The following is a 12,500-nucleotide window of genomic DNA, read 5'->3' as shown; positions in this document are numbered from 1 at the left end:
GTTATTGGAATTATTCAGACTACTGTTCTCATCTTGAGTGTTGTTTTTGCAAAATTTTAGAAATAATATAAATGTGTCGTTTTTGAAAATTATTTTTGTAAAATGTAATCCATTTATTTCTTCTCTCCCTTTTTCAGGAAATTGATGTTGCTTGCAAGCGAATCCAACGCGAAATCGACAACTTAGGTGCCGATATAGGTGATATGAAATGCATTCCACTCTATTCAACATTGCCTCCAAATTTACAGCAAAGAATATTTGAACCAGCTCCTCCAAAAAAGGCAAACGGGGCCATTGGCAGAAAAGTAGTCGTATCGACTAATATAGCAGAGACTTCACTTACAATTGATGGTGTTGTGTTTGTCATAGATCCAGGATTTGCGAAACAAAAGGTAAATGTTCTGAATTTTTTAGATGAGGGCTGATAGTTTATATATTACTTGCATTGATTGGACTATTGTTCTCATCTTGTTGTTTGTGCAACATTTTGGTTGGAGTGGCCATCCACTGTTTTCAGGCATGTTCATTGTTGTTTTGAAAAGAAAAGAGAAAAGTTACTGTTATGTAGTAGGTCGATCACAAAGTATTTGTTAGTTATCTATTTAACTTTCTATCTATCTATCTCTCTAACTGGCGAAATAAACACGAGATGAGATATGATGTTTTGATAAAAGTTGTCAAAACATTATTAAGCTATAAAATAGATAAGTGTCACCGGAAGCATCTGATCAGCTGACAAAAGTATGTGTGGCTCATGTGGTTCTAGTTAGCTGAGAAGAATAATTTAAATTGGAAATTGAACGGTTGGGTTTAACGGTTGTCTCTCTCTCTCTCTCTCTCTCTCTCTCTCTCTCTCTCTCTCTCTCTCTCTCTTGGGAGGGAGATGACATGTCTCAAAAATGGAGACTATTAGAATTAACCACGAGCAAAAGAAACTCCCTTTCCATTCATCTGTGTTCGACACCTGGAAAGTGAAATAAAAACTAATATAAAAGCAACAATCGTTTTTGGAGTGAAATGCATTTTCTCCAACGGGTTCCAGCTTTCCTCCAAGAACAGATGAATTCCAAATGGACCAAGATCAATGATGTAGTTGAATAAGGTATGTCAAATACATGTATCAAACACACTCTGATCACGGAAAGAACTCAAATAGGTCATAAATAAAATTTGGGTTCAGATAGTGAAGAGCCACCATAGACATTTAGTGACACGTACACACATTCAGATGAACCCTCCGTCATAAGATGAAAATAGTCGCTCCTCTCTTACTCATTAAATTTTTATTTTCTTAGTTAAAAATAAGACTACTTGTTTAATTTATCTGATTTTTAGAATATGATATTCTTGTATTGTAAGTTTTATGAATGAATAGATATAAGTGCATTTCAGGTGCATAAATTATTAGACTTTAAAAACTATTTTGAATTGTTTTTAAATGAAGCTTTCTATCATTTTATTTAAATCTCTGGGTCTAATGTGTTTTACCCCTAAAAGATAACTTTCTATGGTTTTATGCTAGTCTAATAATTTACAAACCTGAAATGTACAATAAATATTTATTTTTTAATAATGTCTAATGAGAACATGCTGTTTTTGTTTGTTTTTTTTGGGGGGGGGGGGGTAAAAGAAATTTTGGAATTTTTAGAAACAATTTTTTTGTAAAATTTTCTGTCAGAATGCTTCTTTCTTTTGAAAATATATCAACAAATGAAAACTTTTTTTCGGAAAGTTTTTGAAAATATTTTGTTTTCAGCATATGTCAAGGCAACGTCACAGAAAAACGCGTTACTAAGTGCAGGTTACTAGAGTTTCCACCATGGCTTTGGAAACATGTTCATTCATTTTCCAGTTTTGTCTGTTGTAAAGCGTGTTATCGTCAGCAAATATACCATATATGTTTTGAACGCTACTAACTGAATTTCTTTCAATACAGTTTGCAATTTGGAGACGGAATTGTTTTTGTTGAGATAAGTGATTTCAATCATGCTTTTTATTTTAGATTTAAAATATTAACAACTCCATTTTATTTCAGTATTTAATTTGTGTATTTCTGTTTTATTAAATGCTAGCTTTTTTTTTTTTTTTTCATCGTACATATGTTTATTTATCTACCGAGTTGATAGCAAAAATTACGAATTATACTCATTTTTAGTTCGTGTGAGGGGAATCTATCACCATACTTTCCCTTAAACACGTCTGTTGGACTTTTATTAAGTACAATACTCAATAGTTTTTTTGTTTTTTGTTTTTTTTTTTAATGGAGAGTAGAAAACGCATTGTGGATGCGTTATCGGCAGCTCCTGTTACTCTCGCTTCTTCTTATTTGTCCCTCAGTCCTCATTTTTTAAATGAGTGATTTTTCGGACAAAGGGAGAAGAAAAAGCTGTTTTCTAGGTTGGCAGTATTTCTGCGAACAGTTGGCTGAGATGGCGGAAATTTTCTGTTTCTATGTCTATCCTTGTAGCCATGTCACTAGTAAGGGTGCTGGAGGTAAACGTTTTGTCTGGGCTGACGTTATCCACCTGATAGTCAGGGACCCGAACCTTGGATTAACCACTAAGGAGGCTGTCCTATCAGCAGGTGCAAAGTACTGGGGCTGCTGTATTGCCATTTGGTGAATGGATTCTGGACCATGCAGTAGCTTCTGGTGGGGCCTCTCGATGCCATACTAGTTACGGCTTTACCTTATCATTAGCTACAAATAAAAAAAAAAATTCTTCGTTTCTTTTTCTCTCTTAATTTCCCCTCTCTGTCCTGCTCTAAGTAAATCTGTCGACCTAGTCCACAAATTCCAAAATTTCATCATGACAAGTTTCAAGAAAAAATACACGATTAAACCCGGTTCTCCAACTTCCAACGTAGACCCCTACTACCATGTCTCATTCTCCAACATCAGGGGTCTTCGTTCTAACCTTCCAGAGGTTGAAACCCAATTACAAGAGACTAAACCAGACCTTTTATTTTTAAGTGAAACTGGCATTGGACAGGCTATTTCCCTAGATGAGTTTGCAATTTCAGGATACTCTAACTTAACTTCTAAATCTGACCCCCAAGATCGCCATGGGCATGGAATATGTGCCTATATTAAAGATAGCTTTCCATGTGGGATGGACATCTCCAGGGAAGATCCTAACTTACCCTATATGTGCTTCCGGGTTGCTTTAGCTCACACTACTGCATTTATATTTACTCTCTATCGCCCCCACAACAGCGGAGTTACTATCTTTCAAAGCATATCTGAGAAAATTGACCAAGTCCTTTCTACTTATCCTTCAGCTAACATTCACGTATGTGGAGACTTCAATGTTCACAACGTCGAATGGTTGACCCACTCAAACAAGACCGATGATGAGGGGAGGTTCTGTCATGATTTCTCCATTGCCTATGACCTCACTCAGATTGTTCAGGAACCTACCCGTGTGCCCGATAATGACGGCCAGTATGCGAGCCTACTAGACCTTTTTCTCACAACTTGCCCTGAACTATGTTCAGTTTCTGTTCTGTCGCCTCTTGGATCTTCCGACCACTCTGTTGTATCAATTAAGATAAAGATGAAATGTAATAAGTCCCCAGACGTACCTCTTCATCGTACAGTATATCGATACACTAAGGCTGACTGGGATAGCTTCCGTACATTTATATCTGATCTACCTCTGCATTCCATGTTTAAAAAGGATGTGTCCTCTATAGTATTAGACCTAACTGAATGGTTAATTGTAGGTATTGACCATTTCATACCCTCTAAAAAGTTTCAGCAAAAACCTAACAGCCAGCCATGGTTCTCTCCAGAATGTGCTGCTGCCATTGCGCACAGAAATCACTTTTTCCACTGCTTCAAACGTAATAGATGTATGGAAACTAAAGCCGTTTTCAGGACTGCCAGCAACTATTGTAAGAAAGTAATAAGGGACGCAAGAGTGTTGTATGCTCAATCTGTTAAGTCCAAAGTAGCTGAGCAGCGGCTTGGTTCCCACCAGTTTTGGCAAATAGCAAACAGAATCCTGAACAGAAGCGTGTGCTCCATCCCAACTATTATCAATGGACCTGAGGTAATCTCGTCAGCATCAGACAAAGCCAAACTCTTTGTCAAGATCTTTGCAGCTAATTCTACCCTTTGCGACCAAGACCGCCAACCCCCAATATTTCCTCCTGTATCAGAAAACACGCTATGTGATATACGTATATCTGTACGTGATGTTGCGAAGCTAATCAAAAACCTTGATTCGAGTAAAGCAACTGGCTCTGATGGTATTCCAATTATAGTACTCAAAAAACTTCTACCTGAATTAGCGCCCATACTTACAAAACTGTTTAAACGTTGTCTTAAGGAGAATAGTTTCCCATCTCCCTGGAAAATCTCATCAGTATGCCCTGTATTTAAGAATTCAGGTGATCGCTCATCCCCCTCTCAGTACAGGCCAATAAGTCTCCTGTGCGTCATGAGTAAGTTGCTAGAATCTGTGTTAAATACAGAAGTAATCAAATATCTCAACAAAAATAACCTTCTTAGTGACACTCAATATGGTTTCCGTTCTGCTAGATCTACAGCAGATGTCCTTACAGTTATATCGCATAGGATAAGCAAATCTCTCGACGGTGGCAATCTTTCTAGGGCAATTGCTCTTGACATATCTAAAGCCTTTGATAGGGTATGGCATAAAGGTTTACTTCATAAGATCGCTAGCTATGGTATAGCTGGAAAAGTCTTCTCAATTATTAAATCATTTCTTTCTGATAGGTTCATAAGAGTAGTAGTTGAGGGGCAAAAATCAGAATCTCACAGTATTAATGCCGGTGTCCCTCAGGGATCCATCCTGGGCCCAACTCTTTTCCTGATCTACATTAATGATCTTCCAAATCATATCCTTACATCATTTGTAGACATTTATGCTAACGACACTACCATTTATGGTACCACATCTAAGACATTAAACGACCAAGTTCTCTCCAATTCTCTCTCCTCTGATCTTGAGCACGTAGTACAATGGGGAAAGGAGTGGCTGGTTACTTTTAATGCATCTAAAACCAAGCTTCTCTCTTTACATCATCAACATTCTAATTCACATGGCTCTCGTCTTCAGGAGGCCTCAAGTTTTGACAAGCTTCTGGGCTTGACCATTACTCCTGATCTTAAATGGAACACGTATATCAAATCTGTTGCCAAGGCCACTGGAAAAATGGTGGGATCTTTCTATCGATCCAGTAGATATCTCACTGCTGATGCTATTCTCTATCTATATAAGAGCCAGGTACGTCCAAGGATGGAATACTGTTGCCACATCTGGGCAGGAACTGCTAGAAAGGACTTGTCATGCCTCGATAGAGTTCAAAATAGACTTCGTAGCCTCGTAGGAGATGTCCTTTTCTCCTCCTTGCAACCTCTATCTCACAGAAGAGATGTTGCGAATTTGTCTCTGATGTATCGTTATTTTCATGGAAAGTGTTCAACTGAGCTTCAATCTATGGTCCCCCCTCGCCAAACTTTCACAAGAAACACTCGTCTAGCTGTAAACACTATCAATAATTTCCCCCACTCTTTATCTGTGCCTAAACCTAAACGTAGATTCCATGAACAAAGCTTCTTTCTTAGAACTGCACGCCTGTGGAATTGTCTTCCGTTTTCCTGCTTTCCGGCTGACTACAATATGGTTGTGTTCAAGTCTAAAGTAAATAAGTTCTTGATGAGCCGTTCCATATAAGTTATTAAATTTACCAAATTTTCATTACTAATGATTACTATATTGACCAATTTCTACTGTACACTCTTTAACCCTTATCCTTGAGTGGCCTCTGGGCCTTGATAATGTGGTGATGCCTTTGTAAAAAAAAAAAAAAAAAAAATACCAATCTCAGACACTTTTATCAGGCAGGTAATTTATGAATATCAGGAATAATAAAAGCCCAAGATTAACCCCTGAGATACACCCACATTTATATCCTTTTGTTTTGACATATGACTATCGAGGATAACCTGGATTCTTCCCTTATTTAAGAAGGATTTAATTAAGTATTTATCCAGTAATACCATAGGTTCTTATTTTCATGAAAAGACCGTCGTGCCATACCCTGTCAAAGGCCTTAGATATTGCTAATGTTACTGCCCTAGCTTTCCCTGCTTTATCCAATGCATTATATATACATTCAGAGATTACAGTTAGGATTTTTTTATGTAGGAGTCACCACTTATCAAGGCCTGAAGGCCACTCGGCGATAAAGGTTATTGAGTGTACTATAATCAATGGGATAATATTGTAGTAATCGTTAGTAATGGAAATTTGGTAAATTGAATTACTTAAGGGGGCAGTTCATCAAGAATTTGTTTATGTTGGACTTGAACATAACCAAGTTGTAGTCAGCTTGGAAACATGCAAACGGTAGTTCCACAGGCGTGCAGTTCTAAGAAAGAAGCTTTGTTCATGGAATCTACGTTTTTTATTTAGGCACAGATAAAGTGAGGAAAATTATTGACAGTGGTTTCAGCTACACGGGTGTTTTTCGTGAAAGATTGGCGAGGGGAGACCAGAGATTGAAGCTCAGGTGAGCACTTGTCATGAAAATAACAATAAAACAAAGACAGGCATGCGGTAGAACAAGCTTGCCTAAGCTTTCTTCATCCTTTTCTTTCCTTGTTCGTCCTTTTCTTTTTCAAGAGGAGATGCAAGATCACCGTATCTCAACTTTAACTCTTTAAACATGTTTCTCTTTTTCTGATACGATTACAGGTTTATAATCCTCGTATTCGAGTTGAATCCTTGTTGGTGACAGCAATCAGCAAAGCAAGTGCCCAACAGAGGGCAGGACGTGCTGGCAGGACATGTCCTGGGAAATGTTTCCGTCTTTACACGGAGAAAGCCTACAAAAATGAAATGCAGGAAAATACATACCCAGAGATTTTGCGATCTAATCTCGGATCTGTTGTGTTACAGTTAAAGAAGTTGGGAATTGATGATTTGGTTCATTTCGACTTCATGGATCCGCCAGGTAAGCATGTGTTGTGTTCTCTGATGGGGGGGGGGGGGTATAACAAGTTTTTTTGAACGGATGTATTTCAAGTCAAGACAATATTACGTACTTACATGTCATGTTGAAAATAGTATAAATTTAAAGAATTACGAAAAATCCAATAAAAGATGTGTTAGATCTATTTTTAGAGAAAAAAAATCATAGGCACTAGCCGGTGGACATTTTCTATATTTTCAATGCCAGATTTCAAGGAAAGCAAAGGAGGTAAGTTGGTTTCACATACAGACATGGTCAAACAACTCTTCCATAATAAAACATAATGAAACTCGATAATTCAATAAATTCTATTTTTATTTGTAATTATTTTTCTACTGGATCATTTTTCATAATTTTTGGAACTTATGCTAATTTCAACATGACATGTATGTACTAGTATTTTTACTTGAAATGTATTTGTTCAAAAATTCATGAAACTGTACGAGCCCCCTTTTTTTTTTCTTTTTTTTTTGTGGTAATAAATCGCCGCTTAATCAAAATGAAAAGCATTATGAAGACTATTTATGACAAGTGTTTGTTTACATAGGATTTGAAGGGAAGCAGTTCCATGGCAATGTGTTCCAAAAAATAGGTTCCTGGACCAAATCATGAAAATTGATGTTAGGCACACGGAGAAAGAAAGCAAAGTCCTTTATAATTGTGGTAGTAAAATGAATACTCCGATTTACTTGCCTCCCCATAAGGATACAAAATTCATTTTTAATATTGGGAAAATCCAGCTCCCACTGAAAAATAGAGGCATTCTAAATTGGGAGAAAAAATTTTTAATTGCCTCAGCCAGAATTTCTCTTTTACTAACTGGAGAGCAGAAAAAAAAATTATCTAAACAGATATTACACCTGTTCCTAGTCAAAATGTCTCACAAGTAGAAACCAGGAAGTTCAGTTGAGCACATCTATAGAAATAATAAAAGGGGTTCTAAATGTGATACTATAGTCGACCTGCAGTTGCTAAGGAAATAGATTTATCAACAGACAATGCACAAAAATTTGTTCTTAACATAGACAGGTAAGGATAGATCTAAATTCAAGGTGCAACAGCCGACAAGTTTTTAACAAGAGAAACAATTTGTGGACGACAAAGTTCAGCTTACAATCGGATTGACCGACAACAGCGTGAGTCGGATTTTTTACAGTAATAAGAGTTGAGAATTGTGTTTGGCACTTGAACAGTTGGACTTTGACTATAGTTGAAGACAGATCGTGGCTTGAACCAGGTCGGAAAAGCTTTGGGAGATTGTAGAATGAACTGACAGCAACAGAACAAAGCCTCGACAGGACATAGATGTGAATCATAACATATAGAAACACACATCAAGAGTTCAACCGATATATATATATGAAGCATCAGAGTCTGTTTTTCTTGTTTATTTTATTTTTATACTTGTGAATCCGTGTGTCCCTATCGACAGTCGCCAGTGTGAAAAAGATGATGACAAACGACCAGAACAAAAATGATGACCGATGGAGAACAAAGCCACGGCACACAACGTTTGAGGTCAGTGACTTGTTAAGCGGGGTAGCAAGGTTGTTATATAAAGAGCTGAAGAGATCATTTCTCACTAGATTGTGATATAATCTTGTACTTTCCCCATTGAACAACACATCCTCAGCAATAGTTTATCCTTGAATGTATCCAACTCATATATGTAGTGAAGGTCCTGGAGGACGAGTTCATGAGCCTCCTCTTCCTAACACATCTCTTTGGCCCTTACCTCGGTTAGACGGGCGGTCGGAGGGGCCCGATCCGATCAATCGGCTGGTCAGGTCAAGCCCTACGTCTACTATCAATGGTTCAGACTAAACTGAGAAATTTAAAATTAGCAAAAGAAATCCTCTTAAACAAAACCATAGAAACTGATAAACCTCACCCCTAAAGTAGACGTTCGAAAGCGCTGGCCAAGGGTCAATCAGCAAGTGTAGAATCCAATCCCGACATGGCTGCAATCACAAAATTTTGTTCACTCTAGATTTGGGTAGTGAAAAATTGAGTAACGACAGATGCTCGGTATTTCTTACTTGACTGAGTATACTGCCTGTGTAGCCCTGACTCTGTCAAGGCGAACGGGTTTCCCCCTTGACAAGTCCCAATATTGGGCTCCGAGGTGGGTGGGGAACACAGGCAAAGAAACTTTTATCCATATTTATGTCAAAACAAAAAAAAAAACCCAAACGCGCCTTATCGGACTCAGATGATGAGGAAAATACGGATTTTCCTAAATTCTATGTATTAGAATCTTTGGACGAAACGCCAATGTCAAAATTATCCCCTTTTCTCATTGAAAAGGTGTTAACAAGGAAAATAAATCCTAAAATGGTAAAAAAAACTAAAGATGGTAACCTATTAATAGAAATTGAGACAAAAAGCCAAAGCCTAAATTTAGAAAATATGAAAACTTTCCATAATATCAACATTAAAGTTACCCCACACAATAAACTAAATCAATCCAAAGGAGTTATCCGTAGCCGGGAACTATCACTGGCTTCACCTGAAGAAATCCAAAACGAAATGAGCAAACAAGGAGTCATTGACTCTAAAAGAATCTATATAAAGAAAAACTCAGAAAAAATACCAACCCATACTTACATTATTACATTTAACACTCCAAAAATTCCACCTAAAATTAAAATTGGTTACACCATGGAACCAGTTGAAATATACATCCCAGATCCTCTGAGATGTTTCAACTGTCAAAAATTCGGTCACCATAGAGATGCCTGCAGAGGTCATCCCACGTGCGCTAAATGTGGCTCTAAAGAAATAAGTCACAATGAACAAGAATGTCACGAGTCCAAATGTATAAACTGCCAAGGGGAGCACCCTGCCTACTCAAAAAGCTGTGAACGATGGAAAACTGAAAAAGAAATCTTAGCCACAAAGCATAAACGAAACATTTCTTACTTAGAAGCGAAGACAATAGTGGAAGGAGTCATAAGAAATAAAACATATGCGAAAATAACAGAAAAAACAAATCCCACCAACCAGCCTGATAAATACGACCAACTAATTGAAAAACTGGTACATCTAGAACCAAACGAATTGCTTAACTTCCAAAAAAACCTAAAAATACAACACTTTCAAAAACTAGAAAAATTAAAACTAGAAACTAGGAAAGAACCCAATAAAGTATTTAACTCCTCCCAAACCCAAACCTCCCCTCTTAAAAGCCAATATCCCCAAGAACTAACTTTCTTAAAACTAAATAATAAACCAGCAAAACAAAAAATAGAAATCCTCACCAAAAATTTAATAGAAACTGATGAAATGGAGACTGAATATCAAACAGAAACCCCAAAACAAGAAATTTCCTATCGAACGCCACCAAAACAAAAGAAAAACCTAAACAAAACAGTTATAAGGTCCCGTTCAAACTCCAGAACTAGAACCCCAATCCCTAAAAATCAAACTGAACCTGAAGATGAAATGGAAACAGAATACCCAAACCAACAAACAGAAACCTTAAATCAAGAAATCTCCCATCGATCAACGTCAAAACAAAAGAAAAACCAAAGCAAAACGGACATAAGATCCCATGCTAATTCTAGTTCCAGATCCCCAAACAAAAAACCCGAAACAAAAGACCAAACAGAAGACAAGCCAAAAACAGAAGGAAAAAACAAAGCTAATTGAAAACCCTCCACAACTTACACTAAATCCATACCTTATATCAACACCAATAATCAACTAAAAGAAAAAAAAAAAAAAAAACACAGCACAGAGGATCATTACCTTACCACCAATGACCTATAAACCAGTATTCCTTCAATGGAACATTAGAGGTGAAAAGGCAAATTTCGACGAATTGAACCTTCTCATTGCCTCTTTTCACCCAGCAGTCATATGCCTACAAGAAACTTATAAGAAAATTCAGAACACACTACATATCAAACGATATACAACCTATGATTATATACACGAACAAGGAAATAGAGCCTCCGGAGGAGTGTCCATTCTAATTAATAATAATATAATTCAAAGCGAAATCAAACTGAATACAACACTACAAGCCGTTGCAGTAACCATCAGTCTAAGAAAACCGCTAACAATTTGCTCCCTATACCTGCCACCTAATGAAAACATAAATAAAACAGACTTGAACTTATTGATCCAACAACTCCCTAAACCTTTTATCCTCATGGGTGACTTTAATAGCCACAATGAACTATGGGGAAATAAACAAACAAGCAGAAGAGGTAAAATTATCGAAAATTTTCTAGATGAAAACCAACTATGTTTGTTTAATAACGGAACCAACACCTATCTTCACCCTAGCTCTGGAACACTCTCGGCTATTGACCTCACTATATCAGAACCCAGTATTTTCCCAGAATATAAATGGAATGTACATCATGAGACCTGTGGGAGTGATCACTTCCCAATCATCCTAGAAGGTCAAGAACCAGAGAATGACACTAAAACACCCCGATGGAACTTGCATAAGGCCAACTGGGAAGATTTCAAAAAAAGGTGCCACACAGACCTAGTGCAAGAAGCTAATTTAACAAAAGATGATGACATTACCCACTTCACCAATACTCTAAATATTATAGCTGAGAAAACTATTCCTAAAAGCTCCCCATCAACAAGATATAACAAGCCTTGGTATAACAAAGATTGCAAAGAAGCGCTCAGAGCCAGACGAACAGCACTCAGAAAATTTAATAGCCAACCAACTAAAGAAAATTTAGAAAATTACAAAATAAACCGAGCCAAAGCTCGCAGAACCATTAAGCAAGCTAAGCAATCAACATGGCAAACTTATGTTAGCCAACTAAATTCAAACACCAAACCTAAGGAAATATGGAACATGATAAACAAAATTACTGGGAAATACACTAAACAAGCTAATAAACATCTCATCCATCACAATGTCAAAATCACTAACAAAGAAAAAATAGCTGAAATCTTAGCAGAAAACTTTGCCAAAAACTCCTCACCAACTAATAGGAACAAAGAATTCCAAGTCATCAAAAACCAAGCAGAACAACAACAAATCCGCTTCCATTCAGACAACACTGAATATTACAATCAAATCCTTACTATGTACGAATTAGAAGAATCTCTCAAAAACATCCATAATTCAACAGCCGGACCAGATGAAATCCCCTATATCTTCCTAAAAGAATTGCCAATGAAATCAAAAGAATACCTCCTCAAAATTTTCAATGATATCTGGATCAATGAAAAATTCCCCGACACTTGGAGACATGCCATTATAATTCCCATACCTAAACCTTCAAAAGACCCCTCAGATCCAATAAACTACCGTCCCATTGCACTTACTAGTTGCATCTGCAAAACCCTCGAGCGAATGATCAATAGAAGACTATCCTGGTATCTAGAAAGAAATCACCTAATCTCTGAACACCAAGCAGGCTTCCAAAAGGGTAGAAGCCCTATTGACCATATCATAAATTTGGAAACCTATATTAGAGAAGCTTTCATCCTCAAAGAACATGTGGTAACAGTTTTCTTTG

At 37.1% G+C, this 12,500-nt stretch overlaps 1 protein-coding gene across 1 annotated transcript in view; it reads left to right on the top strand.

Moving 5' to 3' along the window:
- Positions 1-12,500, top strand: part of LOC145283505 (putative pre-mRNA-splicing factor ATP-dependent RNA helicase PRP1) — a 72,059-nt gene that overhangs the window by 27,757 nt on the left and 31,802 nt on the right. Inside the window, exons 7-8 of the mRNA XM_080132338.1 lie at positions 138-392; positions 6,726-6,984. Of these exons, the coding sequence (XP_079988464.1) occupies positions 138-392; positions 6,726-6,984 (514 nt within the window). The remainder of the gene's footprint in view (positions 1-137; positions 393-6,725; positions 6,985-12,500) is intronic.

This window comes from Euprymna scolopes, chromosome 8, assembly GCF_053919585.1.
Source record: "Euprymna scolopes isolate OS-2025 chromosome 8, ASM5391958v1, whole genome shotgun sequence".
Taxonomy (NCBI): Eukaryota; Metazoa; Mollusca; class Cephalopoda; order Sepiida; family Sepiolidae; genus Euprymna; species Euprymna scolopes.
The sequence above is the reverse complement of the archived record's forward strand: the minus strand, read 5'-3'. Positions and strand labels throughout refer to the sequence as shown.